The sequence below is a fragment of the Ranitomeya variabilis genome, chromosome 2, assembly GCF_051348905.1.
Source record: "Ranitomeya variabilis isolate aRanVar5 chromosome 2, aRanVar5.hap1, whole genome shotgun sequence".
NCBI lineage: Eukaryota > Metazoa > Chordata > Amphibia > Anura > Dendrobatidae > Ranitomeya > Ranitomeya variabilis.
Window position 1 is genome coordinate 355883159 of NC_135233.1, and position 25087 is coordinate 355908245.

At 44.6% G+C, this 25087-nt stretch overlaps 1 protein-coding gene across 1 annotated transcript in view; it reads left to right on the forward strand.

Annotated features, from left to right (window-relative positions):
* The first annotated feature begins 260 nt into the window (after positions 1-260).
* Positions 261-25087, forward strand: part of LOC143809415 (cytochrome P450 2G1-like) — a 60145-nt gene continuing 35318 nt past the window's right edge. The window contains exons 1-4 of the mRNA XM_077292483.1: positions 261-521; positions 3450-3612; positions 22518-22667; positions 23342-23502. Coding sequence (XP_077148598.1) covers positions 330-521; positions 3450-3612; positions 22518-22667; positions 23342-23502 — 666 coding nt within the window. The 5' untranslated portion in view covers positions 261-329. The remainder of the gene's footprint in view (positions 522-3449; positions 3613-22517; positions 22668-23341; positions 23503-25087) is intronic.

Here is a 25087-nt window from a genome sequence, read left to right on the forward strand (position 1 = left end):
ATTTATTTAGTTATAGACAATTCCGACCTATTTCTCAGTCAGATTTTCACAAACCTATTCTAGAGCTTTTACAAAAGGTCTTTTAGTCTTTCCCCTTCCAATTCTTTTATAATGTGTGTGCCACGTGAGTTTATTTAGCATAATTTTGTGCATCACAATTTGCATTTTTGTAACTGGGCCTCCATAGACAGACCATCCCTCTCCTTTTCCTTTCTCTTGTTAAGAGTAAGTAGCAGATAAGAGCTGGTTATTGCTGGATTCTGGTCTCTTGGCTCTCATCCATGTAAACACAAAAGCTGCAGTTCTGCTAGCTGTGATCTACAAGTCTAATGCTGACAGACATGGAGCAACCGGGATGTGTGACAATTCTGTTCTCTGCTGTCCTAGGTCTTATAATATTTTATTTGCTATGGAACCGTCTCTATAAGAGGCACAGACTTCCCCCAGGTCCAACTCCTCTTCCACTTATTGGAAATTTGATGGAAGTCAGAAATGGACAGATGGCGAAAACACTAATGGAGGTAGGTGTTTAATAAAGAGATCCACAGTCTCCTTAATGACTGCAATACACTTACCCCCTGGGTGTTGTTACTTTGCACTAGCGGAGCTAATAGTGATGCTGCATGACACATGCACAATTACATAGTTACATAGTTTAAAAATAGATCTAGGTCCATCAAGTTCAACCATTCTCATCCATTTGTACAATTTGCACATGATCAGATCACCTAGTCCGTTTGTGTACTCGGCTTATCATCAAGTCTAGGCAGATGGTTTGTCAGCCAATGAGGTGGTTAAGTCATGTGACCAGATCACTGAGATTTGTATTGAATCTCTCCGGTGCATATAATTGGTCATTAGTTTGAGCTGCCTGCTTCTGGGTTGTGATAGTTTGTATTGATTACTACTTGGTTTTGATCCAATTTTTTACCTAAATTTGCCCCTGGATTCTGCTGTTTATTCATTGCTGACTTCTAGATTGTTTGTCTACTCTCTGGCTAGCTGTTTTGGGACTACTATTGGCTAGCTCCTATCCTGCTTTCTGACATGTTCTGCTTTGATGTTCACTAGTGATGAGCGAGTATGCTCGTTACTTGAGTTTCTCTGAGCACGCTCGAGTGGTCTCCGAGTATTTTGGTGTGCTCGGAGATTTAGTTTATGTTGACACAGCTGCATGATTTATGGCTGCTAGCCAGCATAAGTACATGTGGGGTTTGCCTGTTTGTTAGGGAATCCCCACATGTGTTCAACCTGTCTAGCAGCCGCAAATCATGCAGCTGCAGCGACGAAAACTAAATCTCCGAGCACAACTAAATACTCGTAGACCACCCGAGCATGCTCGGAAAACTCGAGTAACAAGCATACTCGCTCATCACTAATGTTCACCTATCTGACCGAGCATTCTCAAACCGGTACTCTGCATAGGGGAACCCTCTGACAGAAACTTTATCAGTGTTGCTCTGAGCCTCACTATTTTTATATCATTCTATAAAGAATATTTTGTAGCATTTCCTGGAAGGTACTGTTCATAAAGACTCTCTTCATATTCGTATTTTACACAGACAACGCTTACACAGAAAATGCGTTCATATGACCGTATCCTTAGGGCTTGTTCACATGTGCCTTTTTAAAGGGCCACTGTCACCCCCCCCGGCCGTTATAAACTAAAAGAGCCACCTTGTGCAGCAGTAATGCTGCAGTCTAACAAGGTGGCTCTTTTAGTTTTTGATTCATTTATTACCTCAAAAAAGCGTTTTAAAAATTGGCCACACATACCAGATATTATACCTGGAGGCGGTCCGAAGCGTCCTGTATGAATCCCCCAACTGCCGTCACTCTTCTCTTCAGGGGCGATGGTACCCGCCCCCTGAGCGCTGTTATCGTCTGAAATCCGGCGCCTGCGCTGTGCGTGCCTGCCTGGGGCCTGCGCAGTGTTCATTGTCAGTGCGGCCACCCTTTTGCTGAATCCCCCGCCCCGCACTGTTATTCATTATGCACAGTGCGGGGCTGGGGTTCCTGGGAAGGCGGGGGAGCGTCGGAGCTGGGGAGCGTCTAAACAGCGCAGTGCGCATGCCCAGGAACCCCAGCCCCGCGGGGGGATTCAGCAAAAGGGTGGCCGCACTGACAATGAACACTGCGCAGGCCCCAGGCAGGCACGCACAGCGCAGGCGCCGGATTTCAGACGATAACAGCGCTCAGGGGGCGGGGACCATCGGCCCTGAAGAGATGAGTGACGGCAGTTGGGGGATTCATACAGGACGCTTCGGACCACCTCCAGATACAATATGTGGTATGTGTGGCCAATTTTTAAAACGCTTTTTTGAGGTAATAAATGAATCAAAAACTAAAAGAGCCACCTTGTTAGACTGCAGCATTACTGCTGCACAAGGTGGCTCTTTTAGTTTAGAACGGCTGGGGGGGGTGACAGTGGCCCTTTAATAGTACTGTTCAGATGACAGTTTTTTACAGAATGCAATATTCCCTTCCAAGTCTCAGATGAAGCTCATCCATTCAAGTCTACGGGTGTGTAAAAAGAGAAATTGGATCCCATATAGATCATCTGTATCACATCTGATTTTTTCGGATATGTTGTAATTAAAAACGTACAAAACAGCATTAGATCATGTATATTTTAAACTGTGGATTTATAAAATCAAATGCCACCCGGATGTCACTAGGATGTAAAAAATGGACACAAGGATGGCACATGGATGACACTATAGTTCAAAATTCTCAATGTCTTCTAGACGAAACTTGGACAATTTTCAAACCCATTTCTACCCTTGGACTAAAAATTTTTAGAAATTAGTCTGGAATCTCCAATATTAACACTTGGGAGTGGGAGATTGTGTTTTCACAGAGGAGAGACATACCGCCAAAAAGTTCGGATGTACTGCAAAAATAAATAGTCAAAAACGCACATGCTGATTTATCTGCAGAGGAGTTCTGTATCATGGTAGTATTACTTAGTCACTGCATGACGATATTATTCAGCTGTTCAATAGTTTATATAATAGTTTCCTTTCAATCGACCACTTGCTTCCAAAGCAAAAAAAAAAAAAGAAAATCTGTTCTTCTCCACCTTACCAGGACAACTTGCCAGTAACAAAAAAAATCCTTCCCACATTTAACATTATTGTTAGTGTTAGTGTGTCATCCATTATTTATTAAAAGTATAGCGGTAGTATTCAGTCACAATATTGCGCTATTATTTAGAAGTAGTGCCTGCATGATAGCATTTTTTTCTATGTATATGGCAGTATTATTTATACAATGTATGCAAGTATTAATCTTATACCTAAATGGGTTTTCATTTTGTATCTCATTATATATTCAGTATATTGCACATTGCTTGAATCCTTTCCTTTCCAGGGTGACCTCAGAAGATCATTGTATACAGTCACATGCTGTCATCCTATCTTCTCTCATGTCATTACTGTTCTCTGCAGCTGGGTAAGAAGTACGGCTCTGTATACACCTTCTACTTTGGGCCTCGCCCCGTGGTTGTTTTCTGTGGCTATGAAGCTGTAAAAGAGGCTTTGGTGGATCATGGAGAAGACTTTATAGGTCGTGGAAAACAACCGTCCGTGGATAGAGTCTTTGATGGATATGGTAAAAAGTTACTTGATATAAATATATTTATGTAATGTGAAATGAAACATTTTAAAACGTTGCATTCACAAATTTATGTAGTGGTTTGACACAAAAACTGAATTACAGTCACATTGCGTTTTTTGGATCAAATAATGCAGCAGTAGAATTGTGATTGGGATTCACATGAGATCATAAAATTCACCATATATAGTAATGTTGAAGTATTGCACTAAATATAAATAGTACAAGAGATCAAAAGATTGCCGGTTCAGGTCACCCAAAAGTAAAGAAGTAATTATATATATACACTCACCGGCCACTTTATTAGGTACACCATGCTAGTAACGGGTTGGACCCCTTTTGCCTTCAGAACTGCCTCAATTCTTCGTGGCATAGATTCAACAAGGTGCTGGAAGCATTCCTCAGAGATTTTGGTCCATATTGACATGATGGCATCACACAGTTGCCGCAGATTTGTCGGCTGCACATCCCAAAGATGCTCCATACAAGGCAGGATGGATCCATGCTTTCATGTTGTTTACGCCAAATTCTGACCCTACCATCCGAATGTCGCAGCAGAAATCGAGACTCATCAGACCAAGCAACGTTTTTCCAATCTTCTACTGTCCAATTTCGATGAGCTTGTACAAATTGTAGCCTCAGTTTCCTGTTCTTAGCTGAAAGGAGTGGTACCCGGTGTGGTCTTCTGCTGCTGTAGCCCATCTGCCTCAAAGTTCGACGCACTGTGCGTTCAGAGATGCTCTTAGGCCTACCTTGGTTGTAACGGGTGGCGATTTGAGTCACTGTTGCCTTTCTATCAGCTCGAACCAGTCTGCCCATTCTCCTCTGACCTCTGGCATCAACAAGGCATTTCCGCCCACAGAACTGCCGCTCACTGGATTTTTTTTCTTTTTCGGACCATTCTCTGTAAACCCTAGAGATGGTTGTGCGTGAAAATCCCAGTAGATCAGCAGTTTCTGAAATACTCAGACCAGCCCTTCTGGCACCAACAACCATGCCACGTTCAAAGGCACTCAAATCACCTTTCTTCCCCATACTGATGCTCGGTTTGAACTGCAGGAGATTGTCTTGACCATGTCTACATGCCTAAATGCACTGAGTTGCCGCCATGTGATTGGCTGATTAGAAATTAAGTGTTAACAAGAAGTTGGACAGGTGTACCTAATAAAGTGGCCAGTGAGTGTATATATATATATATATATATATATATATATATATATATATATATATATATATATATATATATATATACATATCTCAAAATATGTATATATACGGTATATACTGTATATGTATATATATATGTACATATATATATATATATATATATATATATATATATATATATATATATATATATATATATATATATATAGAAAGCCCGCCAGGGCCGTGGGGTACTTGGCACCGAGTCCGGTTATTAAAGGGATGTGTCATGGCGGTGGCGACCTGGTCCGTGGCCCTGAATGCCCATGTTAAAGGATTTGTCTTTATAGGGGTTTGTGAAATAATAAAAGTTTATGACGCCACCTGTGGTGCTCAGAAGTGACCGACGCTGCTCAAAGGGTTTGCTCTAGGGTGATGTGGCAGCAGGGATGATATGGCTTCCCACAGGTGAAGCTGGGTCCCCAGGGCTCCCGGTGTAGTGGAGACAGATGGTAGATGGTATATAAAGAAAGAGAGGATGCAAGTTGCAGTCTCTTTACATCTTTACTGTAGAATTCAGGCAGCCACAGTCCAGGGTACTGGATCACAGGTACAGGTATGGTCCGGCCAGCTTGGAAGCGAGTCTGGAATGGGGTTGGAAGCCTTCCTTCTAGTGCTGTGTTGTAGTCCCTTGCTGCCTTAGGCAGGGGTTGGAAGCCTTCCTTCTAGTGCTGTGTTGTAGTCCCTTGCTGCCTTAGGCCTTTCACAAGGTCCACACATTCTCTCTGTCCCCCTTTAGGTAGGACAATAACCCTTTGATAGGTATTCAGCACATACAACACTGCTATGACTCAAGGACAGAAGGGTGAGCTCTAAACCCGACTTCAGGGGAGCTGCTCTCTCTGGTCAGGAGGAGGAGTCAGTTGCTAGGCAGTTGCTAGGCAGTTAGAGTTAGGTGAGAGGAGAGCGAAGGGAGCAAAAGGATTCCTTTAATCAGGTATCACAAACTTGCAAAATCTTCTTACTCCAGGCCAGAAGGGGGAGCTCTGATCCAGCTTGTGGGTGGCTCCCCTATATATATATTCTGGCTAGAGGGAATGTAAGTGAGTCTGTTACAGTCAGTCTGTGAGAGAGACAACGGAAAGGGGCCATGCAGACAAGAAGATCTACAGCTCCTGTGAGGAAAGCAGGGGTCGCTCAGACCGAGTTCTGCAGCTCCTGGAAAGGAAAGAAAGGACAGAACAGTTTGTAGAGAGCGTGAAGGAGGAAGGAGCAAAGGAGAGTGAAGAGCTGGGCAGAAGCTGCGACTGAGCTTCCTCCACACTGAATCACAGATACCAGTAGCTGGAATACCGAGATTGTGGGGGTAACTTCATGCCCCATGGCAGAAACCGGCGGACAGTTGGATTACAAGTTACCTGTCCACCATAAACACCTGAAGACACAGTAACGCATAGAGCTCAGGTCGTGATAGAGATCCTGTAAAAAGGCTCAAGTTACCTGTCGTACGGGTAGTGTCCTACCAACAATGGGGACAGAGAGAAAATATGAGGACCTTGTGTGAGGCCTAAGGCAGCAAGGGACTACAACACCACAGTGCTAGAAGGAAGGCTTCCAACCCCACCTGGTTAGAGGGATTACCTTGTGAGAGGATTAGGCCTCTCACAAGGTCCTCAGGTGTTATCTCTGTCCTCCTTGCAGGTAGGACAATACCTGTACGACAGGTAGCTTGAGCCTTTTTACAGGGTCTCTATCACAACCCGGGCTCAATCTGCTACTGTGTCCTCAGGTTTCTATGGTGGACGGGTGACTTGTAATCCACCTGTCCTGCCGGTTTCAGCTGTGAGACTTAGAGTCCGTCACAAACCCAGTCTACCGGCTACCGGTATCTGTGCTCAGTAAGGCGGTAGCTCAGTTGCAGCTAACCCTCTAGCTCCTCACTCTCCTGCATTTCACTTCCCCTTCATGCTCTCTACAATCTGTTCTGCTTTCCTTTCTTTCTCTTTCCAGGAGCTGCAGCATTTCACATGGCTGCACGGCCCCTCACATTCCCCACAGGAGCTGCAGATCCTCTTGTCTGCATGACCCCTTCCCTTTCACTGACTGACTTTCCCACCAGACCATATATATGGGAGCCACCCACAAGCTGGATCAGAGCTCCACCTTCTGGCCTGGAGTATGAACATGTTGCATGTTTGTGATTACCTGATAAAGAGATGGTGATCGCCACTTCGTAGTTAATATTTGGTACTTAATGTCATAGAACGTTATATTTTTGGAAAAGTTATTTTATACCCTGTATTAAAGTTCTGTAATGTTCTAAGGTAAATACCTCCTATAAAGGGAAGCAAAAGCTTGTACCTGTTACATGCAATTCAAAATTTTGTCTTTGTTTAACCTGTAACTGTTGTTTTTCTTTTTCCCAGTCCGAGAGTACTGGATTTAATGGAGGGGGAGTGTAATATCTATATATATATAAGAGGCATCGTGATTACTCGCTAATCCCTGCACAGTAGCTCTGCCGCCACCACATCACCACACATAATTCTGCCCCCTCCACATTACCACACACAATCCGCACCACATCACAACACACAATCCCGCCCACCACAAATCCCACCCCCTCACCACATCACCACACATAATCCCGCCCCTTCAACACATACCCACACATAATCCCGCCCCCCCACCCCATTACCACACATAATCCCGCCCCCCACCATATCATCACACATAATCCCGCCACCCCACCACATTACCACACATAATCCCGCCACCCCACCACATTGCCACACATAATCCCGCCCCCCAACACATCAACACACATAATCTCGCCCCCAACACATCACCACACATATTCTCGCCCCCCACTACATCACCACACATAATCCTGGCCCCCAACACATCAGCACACATAATCCCGCCCTCCCAACCCATTACCACACATAATCCCACCCCCACATTACCACACATAATCCCACCCCCAACCACATTACTACAGATAATCCCACCCCCCACCGCATTACCACACATAATCCCACCCCCAACACATCACCACACATGATCCCACCCCCAACACACCACCACATATAATCCCGCCCCCCACCCCATCACCACATAATTCCGCCCCCCCACCACATCACCACACATAATCCCGCCCCCCCAACATCACCACACATAATCCCGCCCCCACCACATAACCACACATAATCCCGCCCCCCACCACATCACCACACATAATCCCGCCCCCCCACCACATCACCACACATAATCCCACCCCTCACATCACCACACATAATCCCGCCCCCCAACACATCACCACACATAATCCCGCCCCCCACCCCATTACCACACATAATCCCACCCCCCCACCATATTACCACACATAATCCCGCCCCCACCACATTACCACACATAATCCCGCCCCCACCACATTACCACACATAATCCTGCCCCCCCCACCACATTACTACAGATAATCCCGCCCCCCACCACATTAACACACATAATCCTGCCCCCACCACATTACCAGAGATAATCCCGCCCCCCACCACATTACCACCCTTAATCCCGCCCCCCACCACATTACCACTCATAATCGCACCTCCCACCACATTACCACACATAATCCCGCCCCCCACCACATTACTACAGATAATCCCGCCCCGCCACCACATTACCTCCCATAATCCCGCCCCACCACATTACCACAGATAATCCCGCCCCCCACCACATTGCCACTCATAATCCTGCCCCCCACCACATTACAACACATAATCCCGCCCCCCATCACCACATTACCACACAAAATCCAGCCCCCCCACCTCATTACCATTCATAATGCCACCTCCACCACATCACACATAATCCAGGCCCCCCACCACATTACCACACATAATCCCATCCCCCACCACATTACCACACATAATCCCACCCCCCACCACATTGCCACTCATAATCCCACCCCCCACCACATTACAACACATAATCCCGCCCCCCATCACCACATTACCACACAAAATCCAGCCCCCCCACCTCATTACCATACATAATTCCACCTCCACCACATCACACATAATCAAGGCCCCCCACCACATTACCACACATAATCCTGTCCCCCACCACATTACCACACATAATCCAGCCCCCCACCACATCACCACACATAATCCCGCCCTCCCACCACATCAGCACACATAATCCCGCCCACCCACCACATCACCTCACATAATCCCACCCCCACCACATCACCACACATAATCTCGAACCCCAACACATCACCACACATAATCACGCCCCTTCACCACATCACCACACATAATCCCACCCCCCACCACATCACCACACATAATCCCACGCCCCAACACATCAACACACATAATCCCGAACCCCAACACATCACCACACATAATCACGCCCCTTCACCACATCATTACACACAATCCCACCCCCACCACATCACCACACATAATCCCGCCTCCGCAACACATCACCACACATAATACCGCCCCCCACCACATCACCACACATAATCCTGCCCCCCACCACATCACCACACATAATCCCGCCCCCCACCACATCACCACACATAATCCTGCCCCCCAACACATCACCACACATAATCCCGCTCCCCCACCACATTACCACAGATAATCCTGCCCCCCCACCACATTACCACACATAATTCCGCCCCCCACCACATTACTACACATAATCCCGCCTCCCACCACATTACCACACATAATCCCGCCCCCACCACATTACCACACATAATCCCGCTCCCCCACCACATTACCACAGATAATCCTGCCCCCCCACCACATTACCACACATAATCCTGCCCCCCACCACATTACCACATAATCCTGCCTCCCACCACATTACCACACATAATCCCGCCCCCACCACATTAGTACAGATAATCACGCCCCCACCACATTACCACACATAATCCCGCTCCCCCACAACTTTACCACAGATAATCCTGCCCCCCCACCACATTGCCACACATAGTCCAGCCCCCACCACATTACCACACATAATCCCGCCCCCCATCACATCACCACACATAATCCAGGCCCCCCACCACATTATCACACATAGCCCCGCCCACCCACCACATTACCACACATAATACCGCCCCCCCACCACATTACACACAGAATCCAGCCCCCCACCACATTACCACACATAATCCCACCCCAACCACATCACCACACATAATCCAGGCCCCCACCACATTACCACACATAATCCCGCCCCCCACCACATTACCACACATAATTCTGCCCCCCACCACATCACCACACATAATCCCGCCCCCCAACACATCACCACACATAATCCCGCCCCCCCACCCCATTACCACACATAATCCTGCCCCCCACCACATCACCACACATAATCCCGCCCCCAACACATCACCACACATTATCTCGCCCCCCACCCCATTACCACACATAATCCCACCCCCACCCCATTACCACACATAATCCAGCCCCCAAAACATCACCACACATAATCCCGCCCCCCACCCCATTACCACACATAATCCTACCCCCACCACATCACCACACATAATCCCGCCCCGAACACATCACCACACATAGTCCCGCCCCCCACCACATTACCACACATAGTCCCGCCCCCCAACACATCACCACACTTGTTATTAACTTAATTTTAAGTCAATTTACCACCTGCATAAGCGCTATTGAATGTTGTAATTATTTACTTTAGTTTAACCAGCAGCAGCGTTAATTAGATAGCAATGAGCGTGTGGAGCGTTAGCTGGCTGGAAACATCTAGTATATATATATATTTATATATATATATATATATATATATATATATATACTGTATATATACTGCTCAAATAATAAAGGGAACACTTAAACAACACAATGTAACTCCAACACAATCACACTTCTGCAAAATCAAGCTATCCAGTTATGATGCAACACCGACTGTGAATACATTTTTTGCGAAAGGAACAGATAACAGGTAGAAATGGAGGTCAATTAACAAGACAACCCCTATAAAGGAGTGGTTCTGCAGAGGGTGACCACAAACCATTTCTCTGTTCTCATCCTTTTTGGCTATTGTTTTGGTCACTTTTGCATTTTGACATTACTCTCACCCATAGAGGTACTGTACGGTAGCATGATGGGGTGTCTACAACTGACAGAAGTTGCTCAGGAAGTTCAACTCATTCAGGATGGCACATTAATGCGACCTGTGGCAAGAAGATTAGATATGTCTGTCAGCACAGTGTCCAGTGCATGGGGGAGATATCAGGAGACAGTCCAGGACACCAGGAGAGCGGGAGAGATGGAAGGGGCCCTAGGAGGACAACAACCCAGCAGCAGGATCACTACCATCTCCTTTGTGAAAGGAGGAACATGAGGAGCAGTGAAAGAGCCCTGCAAAATGAAATCCAGCAGTCCCCTACCATCCATGGGTCTGGCCAAACTGTCAGAAGCAGACTACATGAGGGTGGTATGAGGACCCAATGTCCACAAGTGGGTGTTGTCAGGGTGCCATTTTTTGGAATAACTAATATATATATATATATATATATATATATATATATACATGCATATAAAAAAGTAGGGAAAGTAAATATTTGATACACTGCAGATTTTGCAAGTTTTCCCACCTACAAAGAATGGAGAGGTCTGTAATTTTTATTGAGGGTACACTTCAACTGTGAGAGACAGAATCTGAAAATAAATACCAGAAAATCACATTATAAGATTTTTAAATAATTAAATTGCATTTTGTTGTATGAAATAAGTATTTGATTACCTACCAACCAGAAGAATTCTGGCTCTCACAGACATGCTAGTTTTTTTTTAAGAAGCCCTCCTACTCTGCATCCATTACCTGTATTAACTGCAACTGTTTGAACTCATTACCTGTACAAAAGACATCTGTCCACATAATCAATCAATCACACTCTAACCTTCCCATCATGGCCAAGACCAAATAGCTGTCTAAGGACACCAGGGACAAAATTGTAGAAATGCACAAGGCTGGGATGGGCTACAGAACAATAGACAAGCAGCTTGATGAGAAGGCAACAACTGATGAGCTGACCAATACAGTTCAGCTGGAATCAGCATAGGGTTTAATGCAATAATTACCAAATTGCTGAATGGCAAATAAACCCTAACTAAAGTTCCTTAGACAATAAAATATAACTTTTAATGATTAATTATAATAATATTGAAAACATTGTACTCATTAAAAATACAAAGTCCACAATAGTTATTGATGTCCTGACTTGATTTATTGCTGGTATACATCAATGTAATACCTCCTCAAGCACTGTGATTGTAAACTGCTGGGGGCTATTACTACAGTGATAGATATTTTGGAGTATTTCGCTATTAGTGTATAAATCTAATAATGATAGATGGTCTCACATGAGGGTTGGTATTGTTCAATTCCTTCCTTTATGTGAGTTATAGTAATTCATTTAGCTGGCTATCAGCCTTTGTGGTGTACATATTTTTAGTACTTCCCCATGTATAAAGCTTTCAGTACAGCAATTATTATTATATTTTAGCCTTGGTAGCCGCGGACCACTGGCGTTTTGCAATGGTGTGGACTATCTGATCTAAAAACCTGCTGACCCCGACATGTTTCGCCATTGCTGGCTTCTTCAGGGAAATGAGACTGCAAAATGCAATGGAGACTGCTGAAACAGACTAAGGGACCTTTTAAAATGCTTAGGAAGCCTTTGCAGGAGATTTTGTTAATTATTCTAATTTACTGAGATAAAGACTTTTGGGTTTTCATTGGCTGTAAGCCATAATCATCAACATTAACAGAAATAAACACTTCAAATAGATCACTCTGCTTTTAATGACTTTATATAATACTAGATGGAGGCCCGATTCCAACGCATCGGGTATTCTAGAATATGTATGCGTAGTGTATAGCACAGTCCACGTAGTATATTGCACAGCCACGCAGTACATTGCACAGCCCACGCAGTACATTGTGCAGCCCACGCAGTACATTGCGCAGCCCACGTTGTATATTGTGCAGCCCACATTGTATATTGCGCAGCCCACGTTGTATATTGCGCAGCCCACGTACTACATTGTGCAGCCCACATAGTACATTGCGCAGCCCACGTAGTACATTGCGCAGCCCACGTTGTATATTGCACAGCCCACGTAGTACAGTGCGCAGCCCACACTGTATATTGCGCAGCCCACGTTGTATATTGCACAGCCCATGTAGTACAGTGCACATCCCACGTTGTATATTGTGCATCCCACGTTGTATATTGCACAGCCCACATAGTACAGTGCACAGCCCACGTTGTATATAGCACAGCCCACATAGTACATTGCGCAGCCCACATAGTATATTGCACAGCCCATGTAGTATATTGCACAGCCCACGTATATAGCAATGTGGGCATGATATCCCTGTTAAAAAAAAAGAATTAATATAAAAAATAGTTATATACTCACCTTCTGTTGGCCCCTGGATCCAGGAAGCGGTTACCGATGCTCCTCGTGCGCTCGGTTCTGAAGAGTGCATTGCAGTCTCGCGAGATGGTGACGTAGCGGTCTCGCAAGACCGCTACGTCATCATCTCGCGAGATTGCAATGCATGGAGCGGTTACCGGAGTGTTGCGAAGAGCAGGAAAGGCACAAGAAGGTGAGTATATGATGATTTTTTATTTTTTAATTATTTTTAACATTAGATTTTTTTACTATTGAAGCTGCATAGGCAGCCTCAATAGTAAAAAAGTTGGTCACACAGGATTAATAGCAGCGTTAATGGAGTGCGTTACACCGTGGCATAACGCGGTCCATTAGCGCTGCCATTAACCCTGTGTGAGCACTGACTGGAGGGGAGTATGGAGCGGGCACTGACTGCGGGGAGGAAGGAGCGGCCTTGTTGCCATCGGACTGCGCCCGTCGCTAACTGGTCGTGGCTAGAGTTGAGCGACTTTAACTTTTTTAGGACCGAGTCGGGTTTCGCGAAACCCGACTTTGTCATAAGTCGGGTCGGGTGAAATCGGCCGATTATTGTGAAAAGTCGGGGGCCGACCGAAACACGAAATCCAATGCAAGTCAATGGGGAATCAAAGTCGGCAGTGAGTGGAGGACAGGAAAACACCTACAGTGCCCATTTTAATGCCAAATCATCAATTCCTTTTACTTAAACTTGTCAATCTTAATTTACCTTATAATAATAGTTAGGCATTGAAAATTGGGGGTCATTTGGCTAAAGTTGTGGGGGGTAGGGATGGCTCAAGTTTTTTGTGTGCCCAGGAAAAGCAGACTACGTCACGGTGGTGGAGCAGGGTGAGGTAAGTATTTAAACTTTGCAAGTGCTGTGATCCTGAGCAACCAGGGGAGGCCCACTCAATCGCATTGGCACTAGCACAGGGCCCCTCAAAGTACGGCGGTGTGTTTGACAACGGTGGCACCTCCCACCGGCAGAGACACTTTTGCGTACTATAAGGGGCCCTGTGCCAGTGACGTCGCCAACGAGTATGCCCCCCACCTGATGAAGGAACCTGAACTTTCATCTGCACCTTCCTCTTTGTCCCCGTGTAAGGTGGTATAGTATGTGGGAAGGGGAACCTGACTTTCAGCAGGGTCAAAGGGGAATGACCTGTGAGGGAGAACATCGATAAGGGAGGAAAAATAGTTCGTAACCATACTGGACAAATGCAGTCTCCTGTCACTTTGAATCAATGCAGCAGTACCTGTCATGTCTGCGGTCATTGCGAAATCACTCCACAACCTGGTCATAAAACCCCTCTGTCCAACGCCACTTCTGATTTGTGCACCTCTAACACCTCTGCCATGTTGCCCTCTACAGCTCGTGTGAGAACAATCACCGCCGCTATGTGCTAGGAATGCCTGAACCAAACGGTCTACAAGAGTTGCTTGTTTGGTAGCCAATATTTGCTCAAGGTTCTCATGTGGCATGATATTTTGTAATTTTCCTTTATATCATGGATCCAGGAGGCAGGCCAACCAGTAATCGTCATCGGTCATCAATTTGATAATACGGAGGTCCCTTTTTAGGATATGCAAGGCATACTCAGCCATGTGGGCCAATGTTCCAGGTGTCAATTCACTGCTTGTGCTGGGTTGAGGAGCAGTTGCAAATCAACATCACTTGTCTCCTGCAAAAACCCTGTATCTGACCTTGCAACGCCACCAGTTTCTATTGCCCCCTGAGAAGCATCCTCCTCCCATAAATATTCATCCCCATCATCCTCCTCCTCCTCCTTTTCGTCCACCACCTCATCCAGGAGAGTTCCCTGAGCAGACAATGGCTGACTGTCATCAAGGCTTCCCTCCTCCTCGGCTGCAGACGCCTGCTCCTTAATGTGCGTCAAACTTTGCATCAGCAGACGCATTAGTGGGATGCTCATGCTTATGATGGCGTCGTCTGCACTTACCAGCCATGTGCGTTCCTCAAAACACTGAAGGACTTGACAGAGGTCTTGTAGTTTCGACCACTGAACACCTGACAACTCCATGTCTGCCATCCAAGTGCCTGCCCGTGTATGTGTATCCTCCCACAAATACATTACAGCACGCCTCTGTTCGCACAGCCTCTGAAGCATGTGCAGTGTGGAGTTCCACCTTGTTGCATCGTCGATTATTAGGTGGTGTTGGGGAAGATTCAGTGATCGCTGATGGTTCAGCTTACGGCTGGAGTGTACGGGCGACCGACGGATGTGCGAGCAAAGTTTTCGCACCTTCAGGAGCAGGGCTGGTAATCCTGGATAATTTTTAAGAAAGCACTGCACCACCCGGTTCAAGGTGTGAGCCAGGCAAGGAATGTGTTTCAGTTCTGAAAGGGCTATGGCAGCCATAAAATTCCTTCCGTTATCACTGACTACCTTGCCTGCCTCAAGATGTACACTGCCCAGCCATGACTGAGTTTCTTGCTGCAAGTACTCGGCCAGTACTTCTGCGGTGTTTCTGTTGTCACCCAAACACTTCATTTCCAACACAGCCTGCTGAGGCTTAACACTAGCTGTTCCATAATGGAACACCTCGTGTGCAACACTGGCAGCTGCAGATGGAGTGGTCGTGCGACTGCGCTCTGTATACGAGCTTTCGCTTTTTGAGGAGGAGGAGGAGGGGTGGCGAACGCCTACAGCCAACTGTTTCCTAGACTGTGGGCAAGGCAGAACTGTCCCACTATGGCTGTCCCCTGTGGACCCTGCATCCACCACATTAACCCAGTGTGCCGTGATGGACACATAACGTCCCTGGCCATGCCTACTGGTCCATGCATCTGTTGTGAGGTGCACCTTTCTACTTACTGATTGCCTCAGTGCATGGACAATGCAGTCTTTGACATGCTGGTGGAGGGCTGGGATGGCTTTTCTCGCAAAGAAGTGTCGACTGGGTAGATCATAGCGTGGTAATGCGTAGGCCATCAGGTCTTTGAAAGCTTCGCTTTCAACCAACAGGTAGGGCATCATCTATAACGAGATTAGTCTTGCAATGTGGCATTCAAACCCTGTGTACGCGAATGAGAGGATGAGTACTTTCTTTTCCTAATGAGAGTCTCTTGTAGGGTGAGCTGGACTGGAGAGCTGCATATGGTGGAAAAAGCGGTGGTGGTGGTGGTGGTGGACTTGGTGGATTAAGAGAGGGTTGGTGATGGTATTCTTGATGTTGACCTAAATACAGTGTTTCCTACCAAAAACCTTGTGATTCCCTGACTGCTTTGGCCTTGCGACAATACCTCCACATTTGCTGCTGGTGGTGTCCTAACCAGTGGGCTTACAGTGAGGGAAGCAATGTAGCGTTGCTGACTACCTTCATTCTGAGCAGGTGCACCAATGGTACGGGACGTTTGGTAGTTAGTCCAGGCTTGCAAGTGCATGCTGGTTAAATGTCTACGCATGCAAGTTGTATTTAAATTTTGGGGATTCTTCCCTCTGCTTAAGGTCTTTGAGCATTTCCTACAGATAACTTTGCACTGATCATTCGTGTCTTGGTTAAAAAATTGCCACACTCCACTATTCCTACTATGGAATACCTTTTCAGATATTGCACCCTGTGCTACTTTCACTGGATGGCCAAGCTGTCCTTAAACTGTTTTTTTGGTTGACAAATGTTTTTGGCCTGATACGGGCCTGCCAGATGAAAGCTGTTGCGATGTAGATGGCTGCTGCAGATTATCCTCCTCCGCTTCTGAGCTAATGGCAGCGGCACCCTCTTCCCCCAATGGCTGCCAATCTGGGTCAACAACTGGGTCATCTATCACCTCCTCCTCCTCAATGTCATGTGCACCTTTCTCTGTGTCACCGTGTAAGGTGCTATAGCGTTCGGGACGGGGCACCATAGTCTCATCAGGGTCAGATTCTGGCTCAGTACACTGCGAGGGCAATGTAGTGATCTGAGTCAATGGAACAGCATAATAATCTAGCTAAACTGGTTTTGTCAAACGTTTTTTGCCTGATACGGGCCTGCCAGATGACAGCTGTTGCGATGTAGATTGGTGCTGCTGTGGATAACCCTCCTCCGCTTCTGAGCTACTGGCAGCGCCACCCTCTTCCCCCAATGGCTGCCAATCTGGGTCAACAACTGGGTCATCTATCACCTCCTCTTCAATGTTATGTGCACCTTTCTCTGTGTCACCGTGTAAGGTGCTATAGCGTTCGGGACGGGGCACCATAGTCTCATCAGGGTCAGATTCTGGCTCAGTACACTGCGAGGGCAATGTAGTGATCTGAGTCAATGGAACAGCATAATAATCTAGCTGTGGCTGTGCATCAATGCACTCCATGTCCAATTCATTTTGAAATGGGCTGTTAACAATTTCCCTTTTTAACCCAGGCACGGTATGTGTAAAGAGCTCCATGGAGTAACCTGTAGTGTCGCCTGCCTCATCCTTCACTTTTGGTTTGGGTAAAGGACACAAGGAAGTGACTTGTTCCTGACCGGGAGCATCCACTTACGACTCGCTGCTTTTAAATGTGGAACTTTCTGCAGAAGAGGCGAAAGAGCTAGAGGCTGAGTCCGCAAGGAAAGCCAAAACTTGTTCCTGCTGCTCCGGCATTAAAAGCGGTTTTCCTACTCCCAGATAAGCGAGCCTTCGAGCCCTTGTGTAGCCAGAAGATGACGCTGGCTCAACACCTCCAGCCTTAGGTGCTATTGTGCTTTTGCCACTACCACCTGGCAACGACCACCAAACTTCCTCATTTTTGGGGAAAATGTAACCAAAATAACAACTGTTATATGGTACTGTAAAACAAGGTAGAAGGTGTATCTAAACTTGTTGAGAATTTAAATCTCCCTTTTTTGGGGGGGAGACTGCAGCAAAGCTCAGGCCCAGTGTATTACACTACACAATGTAAGTGGCAGAACGTGGCTGGCAGATATACGACAAACTAACAGAACTGAAGTATATCCAGTGTGTGACAATTTGAATCTCCCTTTTTTGGGGGGAAGACAGCACCACAACTCAGGCCCAGTGTGTAACACAACGCAATGTGAGTGGCAGCAAGTGGCTGGCTAATACACCACAAACTAAGAGGACTGAGGTATATCCACTTTGTGAGAATTTCAATCTCATTTTTTTTTGGGACACAGAACCCAAACTCAGGCCCAGTGTATTTTACAACGCAATGTGAGTGGCAGCAAGTGGCTGGCTGATACACCACAAACTAAGAGGGCTGAGGTATATCCACTTTGTGAGAATTTCAATCTCACTTTTTTTTGGGACACAGAACCCAAACTCAGGCCCAGTGTATTTTACAACGCAATGTGAGTGGCAGCAAGTGGCTGGCTGATACACCACAAACTAAGAAGACTGAGGTATATTAACTTTGTGAGAATTTCAATCTCACTTTTTTTTTTTGGACACAGAACCCAAACTCAGGCCCAGTGCATTTTACAACGCAATGTGAGTGGCAGCAAGTGGCTGGCTGATACACCACAAACAAAGAGGACTGAGGTATATCCACTTTGTGAGAATTTCAACCTCACTTTTTTTGGGGGGAGACAGCACCACAACTCAGGCCCAGTGTGTAACACAACACAAGGTAAGTGGCAGCAAGTGGCTGGAAGATATCTGAAAAAATCCAAGGACTGAAATACAATTTCATTCTCCCTACAATGATCTCAGGACAAGTATGGCAGCAACAAAAAGGACTGCTGCACACAAATGTGTGGACAAATAAACAAGATAACTGCAGAAAGGAGCAACACGATTTTTGCTTTTAAAAAAGCAGTTGGTTTGCACAGCAGTGTGCAAACAGCAATGCAGCTATCAGGGAGCCTTATAAGGCAGCCTAATAAGCTACAGAGCTGATGCACAAAAATCTAGCCTCCACTGTCCCTGCAAACAAAAGGTGGTGTTGGACAGTTGAAATCGCTACAGCACAAGCGGTTTGGGGGTTAATCTTCCCTCCCTAACTATGTCCCTTCTTCTGATGAAGCTGCAGCAATCTCTCCCTATGCTACGATCGGCAGAAGTAAGATGGCGGTCGGCGTGCATGTCCCTTTATAGCCCCTGTGACGCCGCAGAAAGCAAGCCAATCACTGTCATGCCCTTCTCTAAGATGGTGGGGACCGAGAGCTATGTCATCACGCTGCCCACACTCTGTGTCCTCCTTCATTGGCTGAAAAATGGCACTGAACGCGTCATACGAAACGCGACTTTGGCGCGAAGATCGCTGACCAAATGGCCGATTCCACAGTGGGATCGGGTCGGGTTTCACAAAACCCGACTTTGCCGAAAGTCGGCGATTTTTGAATTTGTCCGATCCGTTTCACTCAATCCTAGTCGTGGCAATGGTCGTGGGCGTTTTTCCACGACCAATCAGCATCTTGGATTCCATGACAGAAAGAGGCCGCGACCAATGAATATCTGTGACAGACAGAAGGAAGTACCCCTTAGACAATTATATAGTAGATAATGTATGAGTTTCTCTTTTTGTATTGAAGAACAGAAATAAATTAACTTTTTGATGATATTCTAATTTTGGGAGAAGCACCTGTAAGTGCAAAAACGGTAGGAGGGGGTTAATGAAACTGTTTCAATGATATTTGTATTGCTGCGGAGCTTCCAGGAAGATCATGTTGATGACTCTAATGATAAGGGCAACATTTACGGTGAAACTTTTAGTGGACCACTTTAATGCATACATTAATGGGGTACTGTCTGTCTATAAGATCACTCTACTTGGTACTATGAATGGGTGCAATTTGATGCCAATGCCCTTCAGAGCAATCTTATAAAACTTCTAACTGGATTCTTTGAAGGCATAATTAATTTTGCACTCTACAGGTGGAATAATGAACATTACCGGTACGATAACATATGGCTCAAAGTCTCTGTTTGTTGTAATTATGCGGATGGGAGAACTAACGGAAAGTCCAAATCTGATATGTTCCAGCTGGCCCTGAATGAGTTCACTGTGCCAGAAATAATAATGATGGCAGTGTGATGGAATTATTAGAAAAAATTAAGATTACAGCCCAACTCCTCAAAAATGTTCACATTTGGATAGAGTTCCAAACAAGAAAGCACAGATAAATGCGGCAACACAGTAAACTTCAGGGTAAAATTGAAACTTTAGTAAAGTGGCTTTCAGAAGTGTCAGCCAACCAACCCATATCAAAATAAAACAAGTGTCTCTTAACAAAGATGGCAGTCCGGACAGTTCTTCTAGTGGGGCATTATGAGCATCATACATTTACAGCTCAGTCAACTTCCTACAATCTCCCTATTTTTTCACTAGGGACTACATTACTGCTGAGGTCCATGTAGGCAATGGAGGATGACCTCTATGCTCTCCTTCAGAGAGAAAGCAGCTCCTTTTATAAACTCTTGCCAAAGGTCAATGTATAAATATATAAATGCCCATGAGTCCTCAGGCAGCATCACATTGAGCATGGCATGACCGAGCTATAAAGCATCTGGTTCTCAGGGGCTTTATAATAACGTTCGGACCTGGACCAGAGAATCATGTGACCAATAACAATATTAAAAGGAATCTGTCAAAAGGTATTTGCTATTTAATTTGAGAACATCATAATATAGGGACAGAGACCCTTTTTCCAGCAATGTTTCACTTACTGGGCTGCTTGTTGTAGTTTCAATAAAATCAGTGGTTTATCAGCAGTTGATTATCAGTAGAGGACTATTTGACACGTGCTATGTAGTCCTTCTGCTATGTGTAACTCCTCCCCCATCTCTGTCCATGAGCAGTATACACTGAAAGCTTCCAATCAGTGGTGTGGGCGGAGTTATACACAGCTCAACATTCAGAGAACTAACAGATCTGGATTATGCTCCTCTTAGATTACATAGCAAGAAAATGGTGAAAGAATCCCTTTTATACAATAAACCCAATAAATGTATAATCAAAGAAAAATGGATAGGAATAGTCTCAGCATATTTGAGATGGGAACTCTCAGCACCTTTACACATCCTTACACATTGCATGAAAATAGGTCAATGAATGATCATTTGTTTGTCGCAAAAACAATAGTTTGCCCGCAGCCTAAAATACATTTGAGATTACATTAACCAAGAATAGATTTTTCTCGATGATGCCATCATCAACCACAAAATATCCAAAATGTCTTACTGGTTTTTCTTTCCCAAACAGTCAACGTTAGTCAGTCGGTCATCGGTGCAAATGAGCGATCGTTCATTCAACTGAGAAAGCCACTGATTTTTCATTATGGTTGAAAATGCCTATTTCAGTTGACTTTTATTGAGTGTGTATAAGCTCCATTGAATTGCAATCAGAATATATGGATCATTAATGAAGTTCGAAGGTCAACTCCTGAACAATCCTGTTGTCCATGCTGGTAAGCCAACTGAACTTAAAGCAAAGGTTCAGTGTAATTGCCAAAGTCACCTCCTCCAAGAGCAATTCGGGTAGAATAGAGTATCGGCCTATAGTGATATACTATAAAAATATCATCCACTGCCAAAACAATGCTACGTATAATTGTTATATACTTGTAGTTACTTTTCCACACTTTTTTCAAAAGAAGCTGATTACTGCAGACAAAAATAATTTGCATTATAGGGAATTTCTGTCCAAAAATTAAAATAGACTATGTACTAGTAAATCGAAAGTTGGAGCAGTGTCTAGAGTCTGGTTATCATGCTTTAGCTACTTATAGAGATATTGACGTATTTCTTCTCAGGTTGTTAAAAGTAACACCAAGTATAGTTATATTGATGTTAATTATCTTCTCAGATACAATTTGATTCTGAAAACCAAATCAAAAAAACAAATATGGGTACACTTCTTTTTATTACTGTTAATAATATAGTCACCATAATCTTAACAAAGAAAATTACCAATATTTCCGACAGGAAACAAATGTGAAAAATGAACTTTGACAATCATTCTAACTTTTCTTTTTGTATGTCTTGAGTGAAAATACCTTTTACACCCCTAGTGCTGAGACTGTACATATCAGCCCGAAGTTTTCTCATTAATGCAAGACTCTATAGCTATTAATACCATTGGTGAGCTTTAGTAATCTGGGGTGCAGCATGAAAAAGAGCAAACAGCATTACCGTTGGTAAAAATGTCTGTTTAGGTTCAGACATAGACTTACACCAACCTTAATGAGACATTTGCTCAAACTGGTCCCCTTTTAGTCCTGAGAAATGGCCTAATGTTTTGGAAAATTAGGATTGTTGCCAAATCTGCAAATACACCAGCATCATATATGCTTGAGAAATCAGGCAAATAGTGACACCATTATTGTTTTTAGGTTTAATTACAAGTGAAGGACATCGGTGGCGTCAGCTTAAGCGGTTTACCCTCACGACACTGAGAAATTTTGGAGTGGGAAAGCGGACTATTGAGGACAGGATTAAGGAAGAATGCAGCGTCTTAGTAGAGGAACTAACATCATACAAAGGTAAATTATATATTATTGGTTACTATACTATGTTATTGGGAATAGATACTCCATTTGGACACCAGCAGCCATTTATAGACCAGGCAACACAATCTAGGAAACAGGTGTTTTCTAGCCTCTCGAAGAATTCATCATATACCAAGCATAGGCTCCTCTGGGAAAATAAATATGAAAATTGCCTCTTCACAGAGGAACAGAACTAAAACTCTAGCACCATTTACTGGAAGTAACAATCCTTAAAGAGCATCTGGGTTCTAAAGGGTAACGTTTCTCCTTGTGAAAAGAGACATGCCTGACACCTCTGAGTAAGAAGACTTAAAGGCCATACAATGCTCCTCTGGGAATTTAAATTAGTCCCCCCCCAAGTAAAAAAAAAGCTGGTTCTCTAATACTTCTATTACAGGAAGCTACAATATAAATCAGAAACTTTGCCACATGACTAAGGATATAATCCAAACCAGAATCTTCACAAGAAGTAGGAGTCAACCATATTCAGACAGTTGTTCCTGGAGTTTTGCCCTTCATCAGTGCAAATCAAGGAGCTGGTTAAATGCCTGAAAGGCTTTTGATGGAGTGTTAGTGTATACCCTTTCTTCTTCTGGAGACACCATCTAGAAGAGAGGTCATGTGCATACCACTTTCCCAATTTTTTTTAATATTAAATTTTTCTTCAGGTCGTGAGTTCGATGCGGCAATAATCATCACCAAAGCTGTTTCCAATGTCATCTGCTCGGTAGTGTTTGGGAGGCGCTTCCAGTATGATGATGCTCGGTTCCATAGAATGCTGGATATTTTTTATGAAACTTTTGAGCTCATGAGTTCGATCTGGGCACAGGTAAAATAACAATTCGGATCTTGTGTTTTCTAGCCATTTGAAGAATTCTTCATATAACAACAATAGGCTACTCATTGCACTGCTATGTCATATGTAAGGTATTGCCACAGTCATGCTGTTGTGACTGACTAAAGAATATGTGAGATCTAAGGGATAGCATCTTTCCTTCCTTGTGGAGAGTAAAAGGCCTGACATGCTGATGTAAGGAGACTTATAGACCATGCAATGCTCCTCTGGGAAGTTAAACATGGAAATTGCCTCTTTAGAGAGGAAGAGGACTTGAACTCTAGTGCCACCAACTGGAAGTAGCAATCCTAAATGTCAATAGTGACTTTTAAATGAGCCTTGCCACATGAACATCTGTCAGTTGTGTCGTAGCTGTTTGCGTTCTGACCCAATGTCAGACATGCCAGATCAACAGTGAGGCCAAATCAGGAGGTTACGCCCTTCATTGACAAGTGCGCTTGGAGAAAAAGGAAAATGCACACATGTTGTGAGCAAAATCACTTTATCTGATCTAATTAAGCAAAAGGCAGCATTTTATACCATTTACAACAGATGTAACTCACTGTATTTCATGTAGCCTCCCCCCCGTTACCCCGTGTCATGCTGGCCTTTATTTCACATGTACCCAGAACATGTTGTGGCTGGCTATTGAGAACATATATGGTAAGAAGTATAAAATCCTTGAATCGGAGACTATAAGACTACTGCATCATAACAAATTCTAGCAAATTCCAGCAATTAAAGGCAAAAGGCAAATTAAGTCACAAATGCAAAATGAGGGGGCATATAGCTGCAACAAGCTCTTAACCATGTCAAGGGTGTGCAAAATTAAAAGTTATTTTCTCAAGTACTAGTAACAGGTACAGTGTTAAATTGATTTTCATATGGGCTATATCACTGTAGAGCTTGTTTAAATTGCATTTTTTGGGGGTAATAGACTTCTTTTAAGTATTTTACTTTTTCTTATTATGATCTTCTATTTTTATATTTGGGATTCCTCACATGATTATGGAAGCAGCCATCTTGCCTCAGTTACTGTGAGAGCAGTCTTTCCTATTGACTTCAATTAAAGGGTGTTGTGTGTATGCTTTGTAGTGATCATGTTGTGTAGTGAGCATGCTCAGTGACATGAATAGTGACTAGTGTTGAGCATTCCGATACCGCAAGTATCGGGTATCGGCCGATACTTGCGGTATCGGAATTCCGATACCGGGATTCCGATACTTGCCGCGTATCGGATACCGGAATCAGAAGTTCCCAGATTCAAAATGCACAAATTCAGCCAATGAGAATGATTTCAAGTGTGGGCACATCCTGTTCAGCATGGAGGGCATGAAACTACTGGCATGGCTGTGATTGGCTGCTGAAATGATGTCATGATGCAGTTTAAAAGTCGCTGGCGCCATTTTGCGATCACTCTGCTGTGAATTCAGTTAGTGACAGGACGCTGTTTGCTGACTGAGGGACAGTTTAGAGATAGCGATTTGCTTCTTTGTGCTTTCCAAAGGCTAATTTAGCAACCGCTGTGTTCACCTACTATTCACCTTGCTTTTGCCTTGTAGCGCTGTTTTCACAGCGA